This window comes from Pyricularia grisea, assembly GCF_004355905.1.
Source record: "Pyricularia grisea strain NI907 chromosome V map unlocalized Pyricularia_grisea_NI907_Scaffold_6, whole genome shotgun sequence".
Classification (NCBI taxonomy): Eukaryota; Fungi; Ascomycota; class Sordariomycetes; order Magnaporthales; family Pyriculariaceae; genus Pyricularia; species Pyricularia grisea.
In genome coordinates this window covers 2,534,709-2,554,067 of record NW_022156719.1, presented here as the reverse complement: position 1 = coordinate 2,554,067, position 19,359 = coordinate 2,534,709, and the positions used below count along the sequence as shown (strand labels likewise).

Below are 19,359 nucleotides of genomic sequence, written 5' to 3'. Positions count from 1 at the left end.
ACCTTCTCCCCTTTATTTCTTTACGGGTGAACGCATGCCCTAGTCTTTTTTATGCTGATCGTCACGGCCTTTTAGCGATGCGAGGTTTCAAAAACCCTCCGTCACAAGGAAAAGCCAGTTGGGGCGCTTTGACGATCTACCCGAATTGATGTACAACTTTTTTTTTTTCTTTCTATTTTTTTCATAGGCTGCGGAACGGAGCTGTTGATGACTCCGTTGCGGGCTGCTTTGTGATAATGGGGCCAAGAACATCAAGCAGTTGCATGAACTTTCTTGACCGCTTATCCAATTCTTGTCATCTCATTCTTGGTAGTAGTCTGGACTCCATTCTTAAAGATGGTAGGCATGGTGTTTCTGAAAAAAAAAAAAAAAGCTCTACCGTTGATTGCACCTATCTGGATCCAGAATTTCTTTGGTATTCTGTCCAGGTATTGATCAATGGTTGTCTAAGAAACGGGGCTACCTGACGTCCACCATGATGGCTCAGTCAAGTGGATAGGTTGAGCTCAATCCGATGACATGAGTGCGGCGGTGACAGGTAATCTTTGGTAGCGATCCAGATGAAGCAGATTGAGGCTTCAACTGATTTTTTTTCTTCTTCTTTCGCACTCTTACAATTCAGTCAGGAGGTGGTCTGCCAGTCTGATCGCCTGAGTGAGCAACGAAGCAGGTGTTGCATGAACCGTGTCAGGGCAATACTACGTGGGTTGCCAAGAGGTTACTCTTGTGAACGAAGCCTCTTGTTTCTAACGGCCACTTGTAATAGGGGCGTTTTGGCTACCTATTGCAAACGCTTTGAAGAACTTCCGACTATTTGTGACAGCCGTCCTTGGGATACATGAGACGGATCAACAACTACGTATCTGACACCTAAGCTATCTGTTGTTGTCGTTGTGGTACTCTCAAGTCCCCGGCGCCAACGGGACTGTGCGGTTATGGCTGCTGCTTGATTGGAGCTCCAAGCTCATGACAGTTTTCCATTACACAATGATGCATTCCCTTGCCAAATAGCTCTTGTTTGTATGTCGAGTAAAGCGATCGATGCTCAGTTTGTTTTGATAGTGGTTTATGTACATGGTAACGACGCTCTGGTGAGCTCCAAGTTGCAGGGAACCTCCTTGATCTGGTTGGTGATCCAAAGTTCTACGTTGCCACTACTACCTCCGTCATAAATTTTGTATGTTCATCCTCTGCCTGTAGTCTATACTTTACATGTCTAGGGCGAGCATACGCACCAAGGAAGTATCGCTCGACAGAAGCCTACTCTACCGTGCCGGATACGAAGCGGCCTATACTACTTGGATCAGAACCCCCCAATCCCGTATGTCGTTGCTCGCTGAGAAACCAAAACTTATGACTGGGAGTGACCATACTCAACTGACTCTCTCGCAGTAAAAGCAGTATCTACCATCGTCCACGTCAAGTCGATCCTTTCTCGCAAGATGATTAAGGACATTTGCTCCTGCCCCTAGAGCCATTGCCGCCCATAACCCCTATCGTCAGGGCAAGAAAGTCAGATATATCGATATGATCATTCCCCTCCATACAGCCGGCCACAGTACGAGCATTGATACAGAGACTTGGTCAAAAGGTCTTATGAAGAAGACATCGAAATTTTCAAGCAGAAGACACTCGTGGATCTCTGCCTCGCACATCCGCCCTTGCCCGAAATCCCACACCCCAGCGAGTCCCACGAACCTTGAGATAGTGAAAGAGATTGCTGTCAGGGACACCCACCGAGCGCAAACCGCTGCATGTCGCCTGGGTGATCTGTCAAAGACGTACATTACAAAGATCTCTGACACACTATAGCTACACCTACGTGGATGAGGAGTCTCATGATGAGGAGCTTTAGGATTATCTAGTAAATACTTGTCTCAACTCCGATAAAGACTACACGAACTAAGCGGCTGCCTATGCTGCACTCCAGACCTTCCCAAAGGTAGGCGATGTCATCCCAAAGTACTTTGGGTCTAGGAAGTTCGAGTCGACGCTAGATAGGCACCGGCCCAATGGGCAGAGGCAACGCCAATATTACTCATAGAACAGGTCACGGAAGCCAGAACCATGTCCCATATGGACTCATCTTTGATACCGGAGACTGCATGTTTGCACATTAGCTCTCGTATCCCTAGACGCTAGAATGTTAGTCGAAAATTTTGACGTTGACCATGAAGATGTCGCTGGTCCGAACATCGATAACGTAGAAGGGCCAGACTCCGTTGACCGCGTTGTTCTTTTTGACTTCATCACTGCCCAGGTCCACTGGATCAAAGGAGAAGACATAACCCATAATAGTCCAGTATGGTGAGATCATAATAATACCAGAGTAGCCAGAACTAGGATCTGGCGGAGACCTGCCGCCGCATCTGGTACATCGCTGCTGGTATTTTGTCAAGCTGGCTGTTCCCAGAGTTTCGCGACTGGATTCCAGCCGAGTGATGGTGGACGAGGAAGATGAGCACCTTCAACACCTGGCCACTGACACGGTGATTAGACTCGGCCGTGTGAACGGGTGTTTGAGATCTGCTCATAGTCATCGAGTCGGCTCTCGGTCCATGCAGAAAGATGCCATCGCTTCGGAGGTATGCGATTCAGGGGGATGAAAAGGATTATTCAGCAGCTACAAGAGGAAACAGCTTTGGAAATGTATCGCATCGACAAGACTTGATGAATTGGCTGATGAAGTCTCGAAATCGACATCAGCTATTTTAGACAACCAAGCCCCCAGCACTTGGCCGACTCAAAAAGCAGTCCATGATGGCTTGGCTGGACTGTCTGCAGGCGTCCCGAGAGTGGTTTTCGAATCAGCCGCTTCATGGCTGTACACGGAAAAACACCTTCGAAGAATAAAAAAAAAGGTTTAACATATAAATAGTATAGTTTATATTACACGAGCAGTAAAGTTTTTGACACGCGATTACTGAACTATACAATATACAGTAAAAGTTATATTTATGCGTTAAACAAGTGGTACAAACTGTAAATAAACAACCTGCTGGGTACATTTTCCACAATTCGTGAGGCATGCGTTGTCTTAGCGCTTAATTGTAGTATTACTTTTATGATATCACAGCATCGCTAATCTAAACAAACCGGTGTATTCTAGAGTGTTCTCAAAAAGGGAAAGATGCACCAGGCTATAGCTGCGATGCCCTAAGCTTATGCAAACAAAAGACCACAACACCGTTTATTCACCGGTCACATGCTGCTTCCTTCCCTATTTTCTTTTTTACATTTGTCAACTTTTGGCGAGATGCGCGTCATACTTTCCGCCGGTAACCCTCTAAAGCTGATGCTGGGCGACCCGGGACCGTCGACTATATGTCGTGTTCAGCTGAAGCACGGCGTGAAAAGGGTTGGATCTTGAAAGCGGCGGCTGCTGTCAACTTAAGGGGTGGATCTGGGGGCGAAAGGGAGGAACAGGCTATTAGGTTTTTTTTTTTTTTTTTTTTTTTTTTTTTTTTTTTTTTTTTTTTTTTTTTTTTTTTTTTTTTTTCGGCAGGGCGGTATGCCGATAATGTGTAGATGCAAGCTTTCTTTTACGGGGAACGGGTTTATGAAGATCGGACATTGTCTAAAGTTACCAAAATCGACCCATCACTGGGTTGGCTGGGATGAAATAGACGAAATATGGTGCTTTGTAGCGACTTTGGTTGTATGTGACATTTCTCTTGGCCTGATAAGCGATAATACAGCTATTATTCCCCTAATATCTGTTTCCCCCCCTTTTTTTACTTTATAATAAAGCACCCATTCTAAACGATAGCATGTTGCAACTTAACCTGAGATTTTTTTATATGGACAGGCTATCACCGTAACCATCGATTATATAAGCGGGAATTTGTACAAATCAACCCCCTCGATGGCCTCTTTTTTGGCATGTTCCATAGAACATGGTAAACTGGCCACACCCCGGCGGGGCTTGGATGTGCTAGAGCATTTTCTGCCAGGTATTCGGGGTCTCATATATTTAACGATGATTTATTTGCAAAGGTTGATCGCTGCCTATCGTTTGCATATGGCTTCTAGCATTAAGCGGCGCCCACATGACATACATTTCAGAGCAATTCGCACGGGTTGCGGCGAGTGGGAACTGGTATCAAAGATTTTCTTTTTCTCTTTTTCTTTTTTATAAAATTATATTTTGATTCCTGGAGAAAATTCTTTCTTTATTTAAAACTTAGCAAGGAACTTGGGTCCTCACACATATCTGACAGTTGGCCAAAGGGACGTTGTCCGTCAGTGGTCGATAGGTCCTTCGGGGAAGTGAGTGGCGGCAACGTTGCACTGTCGAAACAGCCTCACTTCATCCTCTGCAAAGGCCCCCACTACCGAGTGCAAAAGCCCCCTGTTATGAAAGAGGACAAGATCGCCTTCCTCCCAGTCGTGGGCATAAACCATCCTTGGTGCGATCCCAGGTCGCTGGAGGCGATGGACAGTCTCGCGAACCTTGGCGAGGTCGTCCATCACGGTGCCATCGGCTAGGTGGAGCTTATACACCGCAGAAGGATGGACCTGGAGCGCCAAGTTCCCGGTGACGGGGTTGCGCCAGCACATGGGGAGGATTTGGATCTTGTCCTGCTCCACGGGCGGCAGGTCGTTGAAGGGCAGCTCCAGCCCCTGGGACTCGAGACCGAGGCCGTCGGGCCGCGACTTGGCCGGCGACATCCAGATGTATGGATGCGGGGCGTATTCCACCCTGGTGGTGCGCACGAAGTCTTTATCCGCCTCGGACAGGTTGTCATACATGCTCTCGCCGCTGACAAAGGCGGTAGTTCCGAGCGGCACTTGGAGCTGGTCGTTGGAACCGTCGTCGTAGCGGCAGACCTGGCGTCGCCCCCCTGGCACCCTCACAGCGAGGAGGGTGGTGACGATCGGGGGCGCAAGGCCATACAGCGCCGCGTCAATGTGCCAGCGGTAGAAGCGCGTGAAGTCGTGGTCGTCCTCTGGCGAGACGTGGGTGGCGTGGAACGTCCGATGGTGCGGGTGTCGCAGTTGGATGTCGCGCAGGCCCTCGTACTCGGCAACCCGGCCGTTGCCGATGACCTGGACCTGTGGCTGGTGCGGTATGGTCTTGAGGTCGGGATGAAGAATACTCCGCGCGCTGTCAAGGCTTTGGCCATGGCCGTACGAGACTGCAGCGGGATCGAAGCGCCGGGTCAACTCGTACTGGGCCTTGGGCGAGACGTGGCCTTGATTCTTGAAGACGAGAATCTGGTGGGCGAAGAGAGCCTCGCGAATCACGTCGAAATCGGTATCTGCGCCGATATCAGCTAAATGGCCGATACGGCGGGCCGGTTTGAGGTTCATTGGACTTACCGAGGAGGTTACCGATTTGACGGGTATTCTCCCAAATAATCGTGGCTGATCCGTTGCATCGCTGGTCAAAACTCCCCAGCTACTTACCCGTAATATGTTCAATATTAACATTTGCAACTGTGGCCCCAAAGTTGACAGCAGAAGCCTCCGGAAAGGCGAGCGGGGTGACAGTTATGGAAGACATGATTGCGTTTGACTTTTTTTTTCCCACTTCGTGCTTGATCATACTATAATAATGCGACGGAACAAGATAATTTCGACGTGGCATCCGGTCGGCTTACTACCTTTTTAAAAGTGGCAATCAACTTGATTACGTTTACTCTCATAATCCCGACCCACACCCGATCATCGCCGATTCTTCCCTATTATCTTATCTTTTTTTTTTTTTTATCTGATTGGATGCATTCGTACATACGCTTAAAACGGGTGCGTGTCCAAAAGCTCGCGACCAAGTCAGGTGCGTCGTCCAAAAGTGCGGGTGCGATATGGAAATGGTGTCCACGCCGGCTAACACGTTGATCTCGGTGACGGTGGCGTCATCGATATAAGGAGCATTTGGCTATAGTCATAGACCCTGCCCGAATTTCTGGCGGTCAAACCGTAGCTCCGGCCATCTGCAGCGCCTCTCTGGACTTGGGTTCAAAAACAGCTGTTCAAAGTCGGCAACGATAACAACTGCCACTTTTGCGCACCGCATCACTAACACCACCTAGGACTAGGACTGCCTCGTGAGGGTTTTTGCAAGCCAGCGAGCGGAGCACTGTATGCGACTGAACTATCTGGCTGGCGTGCACCGGCATGCCTAAATCTGCGCTCAACCTCGCGCCGCGGTCGGCCTCCGTAGAGCCCCTCCGTTTGTCATCATAATGTAGGGCACCTTGAGTCTCTGTTTTTTTATTGCCATTGAGGATGGCCAGCGAGCGCCTGGCCTCTGGCAGCACGGATGAACGGTGGAAGAGGACGCCGTCGATATCGAAAGCGAATACCAGTTCGTCGTTTGCTTACTTTGCATACAACGGTAGCCGATGTTATCGCTTGGTCGGCCCATGAATTTTGAGATTTTTGCGGAAGGACAACATGCCGAAGTTCTCGTGGATGAATGAAGTGAAACTAAATTGCTGGGGTACATAGTAAACATCAAGCCCTGTGCTATTATATGTTCCTATACATGGATAGATTATGTGATGTTCGTGATGCCCGCTGGGCCACGGGGCAGAGCTCATGTTTAAAATTTTAGTTTATATATGTGCTTATTGGTGAAACTATTTTTAAGCATTTTTGCTTGGTTGCCGTAGTCGTGTTTTTTCTTCTTCTTTCTTTCTTTTCTGCAGATAAGTGAAATAATATTGTAGGAAAAGTTGGCGCGGGGCTGGATATTGGCAAACACTACTATGGTACAATATTCTCCAAGGCCTGATTCCAGGGACCCTTGTTCCACGGAACTCACTTCCGTTCTGTAATTACTATGTAGGATAGATATAGGTACACGCGCCTCAATGGTCACCTAGGTGAGCTCCCCACCACTTGCCCTTCCGTCTAGGATTTCACCCCCCAAATACGTATCGGGCGGTATGATAACATTCGACGGACGCCAGTACCAAGCATGCGAGGGAATCAGTAAAATCTTCCTTTCATTTTATATGGGTGCCAAGACTGCAGGGACAATGAGGAGGTACGGGACATTATATTTTTTACATAGTCAATACTTTAAAAGTCTTATACTGACAGCAATAGTTGTCATATGTTTTAGGACTTGAAATTACAGGATTCAATTAAAAGTAGTTTCGCACGGTGACTGTTCATTTACAAGGGATTCGAGGCCGGTAGACTGAATAACGTGTGGCCAAAATGGACTGATTCGCAAGCGTGCAGCTTCTCAGAGGTAAATCTTGACCTGGTCGTCTTCTCTGCGACCCATATATGTCAAGTTCCCGTCTTGTTTGTAGCGCAACTGGTCACCAGTATTGTAGATGCGGCCGCGGCGACCTGGATGGTGGCCGCCGGGCACGTCGACGCCCCCGCCGCTACCACGCAGCGTGGGCGGACCCTCGATGAGCAGTTCGCCGATGGCTCCGATGGGGGCCAGTCTGGTCTCATCACTGGGGTTCACCAGCCAAAAAGACGGCCCCGGTGGCCTTTCCGATGCAACCGCCTATATCTAACTCGTCGTGGCCGTCGATCCGGTTGTCTGCACAGATGATAGTACATTCAGTTAGACCGTAGACGTTGTAGACCTTTCAGAGGCCCGTCGTCCATCGTTCCACCGCACTGCGCGTAACTGCTTCGCCGCCCATGGTGATGGTATCGAGGGAACGTACCCGAGCGGGATCGAGGATATTTGCGACTGTGGGTGTTAAAAACGCCAAATTGGCTCCTGTCTCATCGATGGCCGCATCGATATCTCCAAGCTTGTTTTTGTCCGGAAGGATGCAGACGCAACTACCAGCTATTAAAGTTTTTAAATATTTCCATAAGAGAGGCGTCGAAGGCCTGTGACACAAATTGCAGGGCGCGAGACTCTGGAAAAAAGCCCAGGGTGACTCCGTGGTACCAACAACTAGTGCTGGCGGCCCGATGATGCACCACCACGCCCTTGAGTTTTCCCGTACTACCCGAGATGAGGATTATATAGGCGGTCGATGATGGACTGATTATTGGTAGCTGCAGGATAAACAATCCTCGTCCGGAGCACCTCGAGTCCCTCCGCCATGGCCTCCCACGCCGCACGAAACCTGACCATACATATGTCCGAGGCGAGTTCGATTGTTCCCTCCATGATGTAATCTCCCTTATCTTTGGAGGCCAGTGACATCAATCCCTCCTGCAGTGGGGTGCATGGGTAGACATCGGAGATGGTATCTTGGTCTACATTGCAGGCCCTGGCGACATGACCGCGGCCCTTCCCCCAGTCTTGTTCGGCTTGGCCGAGCAGGGCAAAAGCCGGGGGTGGTGGCCCGACGGTTGATGGATGAGGCATGGAGTATGGAGTTTTTGGGCATATGTTTTTGTTTGTAAGTCGTTTCCCCCTCCCTATCGGCCCGGGTACCAACCAGGGTAATGACTTGTACCAAGTGCAAATGTTCAGCAAATCCCCCAGATATTTTAATGACCGGATAGAAGTAATAAGGGATTCTTTGGCCTACTTCCCCTTACATACTGCTGTAATATTCCACCCCCAAGGAAAACAACATTATTTTTGCACTTTGTCAAACTTCGCGTTTGACGTGTATAAAACTCTTGGTTGCAAGTCGCCTCTGCAAAATTCACCCCCCGCACTTTGTCTTTGCTATCAATACCATTTAGAAATAATGAACAGGGGATACGAGCGAGTTACTGAAATGCTTTGTATGGATATATAGAGTAAACAGCCTTGCATTTCAGATATATTGGGGCAAGTTGTTTTATAATGACTCCGGAGTACTAATGCAGTAAACTAGATCCTCCGAAAGTTACACCCCGGAGTACGTCGTCCCCATTATAGAAGAGCCCAGGCTTTTAGGCCATATCCCAGTCATCCCGGAAGCCATTATTGCTTTCCTCGCCGTCGTCCGGATCGTTGCGGCCCATTCGGCAGTTCTTGCGGGATTTTCAGCCAGCGCTTTACGCGACCATATCTTGGATGCCCGATCCAAAGTCATCATCACCGCAGATAAAGGGAGACGTGGCGGCAAAACAATCGGCCTCAAAGCAATCTTGGACCACGCATTGCAAGGTCATGATTGCCATGTCACAAACGTCCTTGTCTTCTAGATAACGGGCGGCGCCAACGTACCATTTACGCCGGGTCGCGATCTGTGGTGGCACGAAGAGCTGGAAAAATGGCCGCCGTATATCGCACCCGAGGTGGTAAATTCCGAAGATCGGCTCTTCCTGCTGTACACCTCCAGATCGGCCGGAAAGCCCAAGGGGGTGCTGCACAGTACGGCTGGATATCTTCTAGGTGCGACAGTTTCGACAAAATACGCATTCTATATGCACGACGGCGACCGTTATTTTTGCAGCGGTGATTTTGGTTGGATCACCGGTCATACCTATGGTATTTATGGTCCCTTCCTCCTAGGTGTCACCACGGTGGTTTTCGAAGGCAGCCCGACGTACCCGAACACTTCACGTTATTGGAATATCATACGCAAGTACGGCGTAATGCATTTTTATACCACCCCCACGGCGCTCAGGTTGCTCAAACGTGCGGCTGGGGACGGCGGCTGCGTCATCCCCAACATGCATACGTTGAGGGTATTAGGGTCCGTCGGAGAGCCGATTGCGCCTGAAGTCTGGAAGTGGTACTTCGAGGTGGTTGGGAGGGGTAAAGCACATGTCGTGGATGTAAGTCGGGGGCATTCGCGTCTCTCACAACTCCCGAGGGCAAATGGCTAACAGACAGAACAGACATACTTCCAAACAGAGACTGGATCGCACGCCATCACGCCTCTGGCTGGAGTCACACCCGTCAAGCCGGGCAGCGCATCCCTTCCTTTCTTCGGCATCGCCCCAGAGATATTGGATCCCGTGTCGGGCGAAGAAATTCCCGAAAGGGACATCGAGGGCGTCTTGGTTTACAAGCACCCCTGGCCCAGCATGGCTCGCACTGTCAGGGGCGTGCATCAGAGGTTTCTGGATACACATTTGAGGGTATATGATAACGTTTACGTAAGTCTGCTTTTTTCTCTCTCTCTCTTTTTCTTCTCTCTCAAAACTCTCTAGACCCGAGCCTAACCTGTACAAACAGTTCACCGGTGACCAGACCACTTGCGATCACGATGGGTTCTACTGGATCTGAGGGCGCGTTGATGATGTAGTCAACGTCAGTGGCCACCGTCTCGACGGCCTAAATCGAGGCTCCGCTGCTTGAGCATCCGGCCTTGACCGAATCTGCAGCTATCGGTATCCCCGACGACATGGCAGGCCAAGCCATCAATGCGTTCGTGTCTGTTAAGACGGAAGCAGGGAGCTTGGTGATCTGCGAGAAGAGTCATCCTGCAAGTAAGAAAATGTATTGGGTCGTTTGCGGCCCCCAAGAAGATATGAATTGTGCCTGACTTGCCCAAGACGCGAAGCGTAAAGATCATGCGGCGCGTTCCCAGAAAGATCCTGGTCGGGGAGGAAGATCAGCTTGGAGATATGAGTACGGTAAGTCGTTGCCCTACACAATGTCCTGCTAGTCTTCCAGTCATTTTGCACATACTAAATGTAGAGAACCAACAGCTCATTAATCCTTCTGCGGTTGACATGACCATCCCTGCTCTCCATGGCGCTGGAAAATAAACGCGTGGGAATGCCTTCCTCTTGCTACGCCTTGCAGCGTACAGTCCGAATCTATTGTGGAGAGTCCAAGGACAGCGCCGGCCACATTGACGGAGAGGTGCAATTCAACAAGGAGGACAATTGGGAGCACCGTGCAATTTAGTACCAAAGCCTCCAGGCAATGATTGTTTCAGGGCCACCACTCTAATGATCCATCTGTAGCCGATGCAAATTAAACAAAATAAAACTGAATTCAAAAAAAAAAAAATTAAAAGCCATTACGCATATAGAAGTCAGCCCTCAATCGGCAAATCCTCTGCTCCCAACCAAACGTCTGCTCTACTACCTCATTCACATTTTTAAACCCCACGCTGTTCCCAAATAGAGGCATTTCCATCTACAATATAAGGATTCTGGCGGTGGTTATGCTCATTTAGTTTCCTGGTAAATACTTAGTCAGAAATCATGGGAAGCTGCTTTTATAGGGCATGATATATTGTAATATCCAACAACAGTAGGCCTGTTTTTAGGGTAGAAGGCGATCCAAAAGCCCTCGTAGCCAAGTAGTCGTTAGATGGAGGAGATAAGCCTACGTATAGTTGGTTTCAACTTGGCCAAATACTCCAGCATCCCCACACAGTTCAACTGGGCTGTCTTATATCCAGTCCTTTTGCTGATCGGTGGAGGTGTTTAACACAACACCGGTCTTCCTCATGGCTAAGCTCCAGAAATCCCTTGGTATAACGTCCAAGTTGCTAGTCAATCTGTTGCATCCTCTAAGCATTTACCTGCTCGGCAAACCTGCCCTGCAGTCTCAGCTGCGGATATTTGGGCAGAACCGAGTCTGGGTAGCCATGTTCATATGCTTTCTACATGTGATAGTGGGGATATTTGAAGATCTTGACTTGGGATAGAAGTGTTGCTTTCATTCCAGTCCTGTGTCATATCGTATGAGTTGAGTTCAAGCCGGAGAAGTTAACGGAAACGTTCGTCAAGTTGAAGTTGTTATTTGAATCGGCAACCAAAGCAGCTTTTTGGAAAAAATATATGTAGCGCGCTTGGGTTGCTAGTTTGGATGTAACATTGATATTTTGCCCATCTACCAAACATGGTTATATTGTGAGATGTTTTTATAATAAATGAGAGATCTACGTTGTGTTGCACTGCTCTTGACTGACAGCATCGATTTTGCTTGCAGCGGTAGCAGGGCCAATTAATAGTCCTTTCGTATCGTGACCGGCCTCGTTCTCTTATACTGCTATGTGTGGCGACTCTGTCGTCGTTCGATGTTCTCTTGGCTCGGTAGCACCTGGAACGAACCTTACTTTTCGTCAGTTTTCATAATCCAGCGATCAAGCAAAGGGTCTGCCGAAAGCGGGATAAACTGATCATCCCTTGCGTGTATGTTAACAGCTGGCGCGAACGACGCGTCCTCATTAACCGTCTACGCAGGTCTCAGTCGTGCTTCTTTCTCCCCTGGTCTTGCAATGGGTCTTCGTCTCCTTTGGTATTTGGTTTGAACGCAGGGGAAACTTGGCAGTGCAAAAAGGGGAATATTATTCGCTGAGGGAGCCAATGGTGTCCAGCAACCAGACCTGTGGTTTAATTTTCTGCAACAAAAAAAAAAAGGGTCGAAACTCGATTTGCCAGTAGGTCTACCAGGAAACGTCAGTCTTTCGCTTAACATCACAAAACGCGATTTGATGTCAGGATGGAACACATCCAGTCTTTGGAAATGTAACGCTCTGCAGCGGACAGCAATCCCTAGGCCTCTTTTTGGCCTCAACGAGCTCTATCTGCAACGTTTCTTTAGTCGCTGGTATATAATTGACCTGTACACATGCCCCTGAGAACGGCGGCGTTGGGGTTGCAACAGCGGACGGCGGTAGGCGTGGGAAGAGAGACTCCAAGTCTGCGGGGGTTAACGCATCCAGGCCTGGAAAGTGAGCCCCTCAGGATACGGTTCCTCAAAATTGCCAAAGGGGGCATGCCGCTTGCAAGGAGGTTGTTTCTACAACCAACAACGTCTTGGCGCATATACTGATTCAGTCCAGCCTGGCAAGCGAACCACTCAGGATGAGGTTGCTCAAATGACTGCAGGATTCCACTCGCCCAGGGGTTCGTTCTTTTTGGAACCAACAACATCTTGGCACATATTGTGATCCGGGTCAGCCTGACAAGCGAAGCCCTCAGGATAAGGTTGCTCAAATGGCCGCAGTATGCCGTTGCGCCGGCGGCCCTTTCTGGAACCAATATAGTCCTGGCATATCTTTCGATTCCTGCCGGTGTCTTCAATTTGACATAAAAGAAATGGCCATCCCTGCACCTACATCCCCTGAAAGTTCTCCTCTTGCTCACGAACAGTGCATTTTGTTTTGCCATTCTTGATTGTTTCCTCTGCCCTTTCAACAGTCCTAGTAGTATTGCATCTTTCCTATTCTCTTGCCCGCCATGTCATCCACGCCACCCAAGCGACAATGGCCACCATCAACTCCGCCGAGCAGGCCTCCAACAAAGCAGCAGGTGCAGCCCACACCGTCTCCTCATTGGTTCGGTGCATCTTCAAACATCGATTTCAGCTTCAACTTCCAATCACCAATCACCCCGGACCCGAGTCCCGGAAATCCATCCTGTACGAAATCAGGGTCTTTCCCAGATCACCCTGTAATACAAGGTGCGGCGGGTACTGCATCGCCTCCGGGTCTCCTCGCGAATGACCTCAGCCAGCTCTCCCTGGGGTCTCAGTCCCCAGATCCCTTTAGCCCAGAAAGGCATAAGGCCACCGGCACCTTGGCTAGGGCTCCCCCGGCCCCGTATAGAGTGGAGACGGAGGAGGGTCCAGCGCATGAGTTCTTCACTTCATCCTTCCAAGATAATCTGAGCGAAGCCATAAATGTGGCACAGGAGGCGGTCTTGCTGATAGAGAAGCTCCGGGCGGCTGGCGTGTCTGATGAAATCCTGATGAGGCTGCTGGAGGACGCACGCAGGCTCGGGAGCTATACCGGCTCTGAGACCCGGACAATCGCCGTCCTCGGCGACTCTGGACAAGGTGAGGGACTCTGTCGCTGAAAGTTATTAAGCTGATCTTCTCCTTCTGATGAGCTAACGAGTCTCAATAATTTTAACGACAGGCAAAAGCAGCCTGATCAACTCGCTCCTTCATTACCCGGAAATTTCAAAGACGGTATTGGCCGACAAGCCTCTATTCCAGATATCACTGCAGTAGTTAATAGCATGAAAAGAAGGAGCGTGACTAACATGATCTATCCTCAAATATCAGGGAGATATCGGCTCAGCCTGCACTTCGGTCGTAACCGAATATAGAGAAAAAAAACCCGCCCCGCATGGTGCTGGCGCCAGCGATCAGGCCCCAATCACGCTCGAGGTAGAGTATCTCTCTGGCATTGAGATAAAAGAAATGGTTACAGAGCTCCTCTGGAGCTACAGGCAACTGTTTCTGCCCGCGGTCGAATCCGACACCACGTCCGACGCCGACTATGCCCGGTACATGCGCGAGTCAGAGCAGGCTTGGTCGGCCCTAGAGGCTGCCTTTGGGCATCGACGGGAGTTCAAGCGGGCAATGCTGCAGGACATGGCCGAAGGGTCACTGGAGAGGATAACGGAGATGTTGGTCGGTTGGACGGAGGATATTGAGTGGCCCAGTGGTGACGAGACCGCTGGTTACAATGGCGATGATGAAGTTACAGGCAATGAGCCAAGCCATCTTGTCTGGAGATCTACGGCCGCTACAGCCGAAGAATGCTGTGAGAAAACGAGCCTTTTTATGCAGGACCGGTATTGGCCGTTTACCAAGATCATTCGGTAAGTCGGTCCCCTTCACCCCTTTAGCACCTTGTTCCACCTGAAACGACATCAGAATGCCAACCAAGATTTTTCATTATTATGAACCATATACCTACAGTGTGTACCTGGATTCCGACGTCCTCAAGAACGGCCTTGTCCTCGCAGACCTTCCGGGGCTGCAGGACACCAACCTGGCGCGGGTCCGGGCGACCCAGGACTACCTTATGCGATGCGAAAACGTCTTTGTCGTGGCCAACATCGCCCGAGCCATCACGGACCAGTCGCTCAAGTCATCCCTCTATAACGTCCTGGCCAAGAATGTGCCGTTGACTTGGGAGGAGGCAGACAGCAAGGGCAGGGGTCTTATTAACATTGCCGTCGTGTGCACCAAGTCCGAGGATATAAATCTGCGGGCAGCTAGGGTCGAGTTCTGCGGCCGCGGCAAGCCCATCGACCCTGATGTGCTAGCAGATCTGGACAGAGATATTGAGGCCGCGGATCGGTGTGGCGAGCGCCGGCGGTACAAGGATTTGAAAAACAGGTCGGTCGTTGGCTCAAAATCGTCTTTCTTTCACTCAATATCCCATCCCAAAACTTTTGAACCTTATTTGTTTTGAAAATAACATATGGCTGACGACGGCAAAACAAAACTCCAGACGCAAGCTCCTCATGATGAGGGCCCGCAGCGAACACGTCAAGGCGGGTCTGCGCCAGGCATACGCATCCCGGGTGCCTGGCGAAGCGCTCCGAGTCTTTTGTGTTTCCAACAGCATCTATGAGAAATACGCTATAGACTTTGGGGACGGCCGCAGTAACAATTCTGAGCTCGTAGCAGCCAGCGAGATCCCAGACGTCCGCCGCTTTTGCCGCAGCATTACGGCTGAGGCCAGGCACCGAGAGGCACGCCACTTTGTGTGTTCGTCCGTCGCTGGCCTTCTTGGCTCCCTCAGGCTGTGGGTTGGGAGCGCCCAGGATACGAGGGTCGTGGAAAACGATAATTGGATTAAGACAAAGCGAGAGGAGCTTTCAGGGTCTGTCCAGGATGCGAGGACCGAAGTAACACTCCCCTATTTCCTTTTATCCCCCCCTTCTCAAAATCGATTTCATCCTGACCTTCAGCAACCTCGATAGATTATGGAGGCAGCCGCTGCAGTCGCCGATAATTTCAAAAATTGTTTCAAGGACCAGATACTTAGCTTCCTTGGTAAGTACTTCGAAAATAACTTTTATTTGATGATTAAAATATGTTCGAAACGCATTATCCACGTACTAACAGCGAAATTTGTTAAAGACGGCCGAAACGCTTATTGGGAGCGGGCAGCTAAGCATGAAGGTGAACAATGGCAAAGCGTACGTTACATTACAGCCCTGTCATGACGCCCCCTTTTTCTTTTTCTTTTTTTTTCTTTTTTTTTTTTTTTTTTAAAAAAAAAAAAAAAAAAAAAAGACAAACTCTGATTCCCGAGAACTTTGCTAATGTTTGAGCGTTATGTGCAGTGGCATTGGAGTAAGTCGATTTAAAAACAATTACCAAACCTTGGTAAAGCCACAGCTATTTTACGACAACTGCAGACAGCTTGTATAATCTCTTACTAACATGCTCCTCCTAACCTTTTATACCAACAGCGCAATACAGCGCCTTCTGCCTCAACAATGGTCACCATGAGACGCCCAAAAGGCCGCGGCAGGACTGGAACGCCAAAATTCTGTGGAAGATGCGCTCCGAGCTAGCATACCAGTGGGAACTCGTCGAGGAGGAGGCCGGCAATGTGTTTGACGTTTTCCTCGATTTGGCAAAGGACCAGCTCGAGGAAATCAGAGATCAAGTCGAAGGTAATTTTTTTACTATTGCCATGGCCCCCCCATATAACACAATTACTGCTTAACGAGTTTTGAGGTTGTTTGCTGACAATAGAATATGTTTGGTTTTCCACCTATATATAGAAGCTTCGGTAACCTTGCCGTCGTGTGCATCGCTCGCCGAGGCGCTGTTGTGTCACATCAAGGACCTAGAATACAGAACCGCGCTGCGAAAGGCCGAGTTTGTATGCAGTGTCAGGTCAGTTCTGCGTGTTCCTTTTTAAAGCAGAAGCTTTGCCTGGGATTTATGCTCAGCAACCCTTTGTTTTTTCTCGCAGGACGATCCGCCGGTATGCCTCCGAATCGAACCACATGTCATATGTTCTCAGCGGGATGCTCCCTACATATCGGCAAGCAAGCAGCCAGTCAGGTATTTTAATCCACCAATAGCTCCCGCCTCGAATAATCCTCGGTCATGGAATTGTTTGCAAGTTGGTGGAGGTGTATCCTGCCAGGCAAAAGAAAATGAAAATTAACATGGGCATCTTATTCAAAACAAAATCAGGTACCGGCAAAGCGGCGCGCCAAAAGAGCATCGTGCAGGGCCGCATCACAGACGGGACGCTCTTTCCCGGTATCTCGATGGCCATATCGACGGCCGTTGAAGCGGCGGTGCAAAAGTCGCAGGTGGGTCTCAGCGACGACGTCGCCGCCGTGTTGGACCGTGTCAATGCGGACGTCAAGCTCGAACTCAGGAGGTGGTGCCATCGCAACGAAGCTGCCGAGATGACAACAGTAGCTGCAACTGGCAGAAACACGAATGTCAATGTTCCTGGTAGCAGCGCAGTCGCCACGGAGTCGACGGCAGCGCTTCTGGTGGCGCTGGGTGGCGAGGTGGAAGAGCTATGGCAGAGGCATGCGGGTCTGGTCCGCAGCGTGTCAACAGCAAGCGACCGGGAAATGGAGTAAGAGATGTATGCTACGACGGAAGACTAACATGGCCAAGAGAAAGATATCTAGTTACTTAGGGAAGCCTGAGCGAGCCGGAGCGTTCAAGCCGCAAACGCACTGAGGAATGTGGAAACGCGGTTGGCTGTTCCGGGGCGTGGTTGGTAGGAACCGTGCGCTTTTCAGTTACCTGAACCTGAGTAAATCTTAGGGGACGCTTCTAAGCAGTCAGTTTTGACCATATAGTAGCCAAACATACCAGAGACAGTTTTTATTTATTTATGTCATTGCGATTGCCCTCTCCTACCACCGCCATAAACTATTTTTTTTTTTTTGCCCCGTTGATATCAATGAACTTCGGCACTATGATCACCATTGAAGGTGGAATTAAAGTTGTGGTGGTAACTGTAGTGTTGGTTACTGTGCAGACCGAAAGTCGGCTGGTCATCATTGGAAACTGACTGCTTAATAGACTTCTCAGAGTATTTAGATATTTAGTTCTCAGTGACCTGTATAGTTTGTTAATGAATTGAAGCCTGCAATGCAAGAGGGCAATGAAGTTTTCTGTGGGAGCTGATCTTCAGGAGCAATTTAGAAAAGATTTTTTTTAGCTAAATGAATATACTGGACGTCACTGTTGCGCGTTTCCCTATCTTGGCCTTTGCAGGGAAGGGATATGGGACACGTTAGCGAATATCTAGTAACTTTAAAATAAATTCCGTGGGTCATGAAAGAGGCTGGATAGCCGAGCCATAACACGCATCCAGCCCCCAAGTATTATAACTTCCGGTCAATCGTTCAAGGTTTATAGCGTATTTACGCTGGTAACCTTTCGTTTTCTGCACAAATGCGACGCCAAAGTTTTTGCATAATCGTACAAATATTGCCAACTTACACGCTTGGCAGCATAAGTATGTGCATTATAGTCCCAGCAAACGGTGCGAAATTTGGGTAAATCTACGAGGAGATTTCGTAACGAGTGGACGTTGTTTTCGCAATCTAAATTTTGCCCTATGGCAGTTGAGGCCATGAATTGCAACAATATTATAAATATTATACGGGAAGCTATATATATAAAAAAGACACATGTTTCTGGCGTAGTCAACAATTGGATCGAGCCCCTCGTAAACAACCTCCAGACCTCGCGGGTTCTGTTCAGACTTTCCAGCACATTAAGGTTTACACTTGGCATCTGTTGCCTGCTTGGCTTGAAAACACGGCGCCAGACGCTCGAAGAAGGTCGCTAGACTCCTCTATCTGCCTCCTGATGATCCTCAAGTTTATGCGGAAGAAAGAACAAAGCAATACCATGCAGGACCAGCGGACCAGCAGGACGGCTACTTTTCGTAGTGCTCAATGCTTGTCAATATTGAGCAACCATCGTACATGGAAGATTGTATCACTGGGTTCTGTCGAAAATATCTAAAGAGGCCGAGCCAGCGGATTTGGCTTGGCTAAAAAGGCTTTTGGTGTTGTGGGTGGCAAATGACTTTAGTGGTTGTTCACTGCACTTTGATAAATCTCGCTTATAGTCCTTTGCGGCGAATCAAGACTGCAAATTAAACCAATAGGGACGTTATATTGATCAGATCTTAGCAGTAAAAACGGTGACTTTTGGCCGGTTTTGGTGTAAACTGATGGCCGAACTGGGGGGCGGGGGGGACTTATGCCGCAGCTGTTTATGGCTTATGGCATCCTAAAGTCCTCCAAAAGCCAGTACTCTACTTACATCCAAAGAAGCCTTTAACAATATCCCAACGCGATACGAAGAACGAGCATAGCCGGTCCCACTGATTCCCAATGGCCGCGAACGCGGCCTGTGCACCATGTATAACCTGGATCCCCAGCCAATAAATGCCATAACCGACGGAGCCGACATACACTAAAATGAATAGCAGTAAAAGCACGCGGCTCCACGGCACATTGCTTGCAGTCTCCCAGCCGCCACGCAAACAAACCAGTAAGGCACGTGACACGCAACCCAGGAACCAACAGAGACATGTCGAAAAGCGGGATGGACCCTGAAGCTTGGAGTTGTCGCTATCCACGTAATTATGATCGCTGTCTTGCAGGCGGTCGCGACGATACCATGAGCTGGGGCTGGGGCGGCCGGCAGCGGTTCCATAGCCCGCTGCGACATCGTAGCCGATAGGGGAGCGAGAGTTGTACAGAGGTAATGTTCTTGGCGTCCTGTCCGAATACAAATATAGTCGTGTCGATGCCCTCGGCAGCAGTGGCTGT

At 49.4% G+C, this 19,359-nt stretch overlaps 5 protein-coding genes across 5 annotated transcripts; 3 read left to right on the top strand and 2 right to left on the bottom strand.

The window, feature by feature from the left end:
- Positions 1 to 3,991: 3,991 nt before the first annotated feature.
- On the bottom strand, positions 3,992 to 5,506 carry PgNI_08720 (uncharacterized protein; the record flags this gene model as incomplete). The annotated part of the gene is made up of 2 exons (XM_031128713.1): positions 3,992 to 5,261; positions 5,410 to 5,506. 2 exons carry the CDS (start codon positions 5,504 to 5,506, stop codon positions 4,243 to 4,245), a joined length of 1,116 nt encoding a protein of 371 aa, XP_030978474.1. The 3' UTR covers positions 3,992 to 4,242.
- A 2,424-nt stretch (positions 5,507 to 7,930) lies between these two features.
- PgNI_08719 (uncharacterized protein) lies at positions 7,931 to 8,299 on the bottom strand (the record flags this gene model as incomplete). Its single annotated transcript, XM_031128712.1, has 1 exon — positions 7,931 to 8,299. One exon carries the CDS (start codon positions 8,297 to 8,299, stop codon positions 7,931 to 7,933), a length of 369 nt encoding a protein of 122 aa, XP_030979229.1.
- A 461-nt stretch (positions 8,300 to 8,760) lies between these two features.
- PgNI_08718 (uncharacterized protein) lies at positions 8,761 to 10,102 on the top strand (the record flags this gene model as incomplete). The annotated part of the gene is given in 4 exon segments (XM_031128711.1): positions 8,761 to 9,057; positions 9,073 to 9,648; positions 9,712 to 9,972; positions 10,052 to 10,102. Coding segments are annotated over 4 exon segments (1,185 nt in total), but the record flags the coding sequence as incomplete, so codon positions are not given.
- A 118-nt stretch (positions 10,103 to 10,220) lies between these two features.
- PgNI_08717 (uncharacterized protein) lies at positions 10,221 to 10,587 on the top strand (the record flags this gene model as incomplete). Its single annotated transcript, XM_031128710.1, has 2 exons — positions 10,221 to 10,325; positions 10,372 to 10,587. The coding sequence occupies 2 exons, from the start codon at positions 10,221 to 10,223 to the stop codon at positions 10,585 to 10,587; spliced, it is 321 nt and encodes a 106-aa protein (XP_030979076.1).
- A 2,304-nt stretch (positions 10,588 to 12,891) lies between these two features.
- On the top strand, positions 12,892 to 17,421 carry PgNI_08716 (uncharacterized protein). Its single transcript, XM_031128709.1, has 12 exons — positions 12,892 to 13,615; positions 13,698 to 13,750; positions 13,847 to 14,388; positions 14,489 to 14,911; positions 15,027 to 15,426; positions 15,502 to 15,574; positions 15,662 to 15,720; positions 15,868 to 15,877; positions 15,997 to 16,203; positions 16,315 to 16,429; positions 16,509 to 16,600; positions 16,736 to 17,421. Exons 1-12 carry the CDS (start codon positions 13,018 to 13,020, stop codon positions 17,137 to 17,139), a joined length of 2,976 nt encoding a protein of 991 aa, XP_030979358.1. The 5' UTR covers positions 12,892 to 13,017; the 3' UTR covers positions 17,140 to 17,421.
- The last annotated feature ends 1,938 nt before the right edge of the window (positions 17,422 to 19,359 follow it).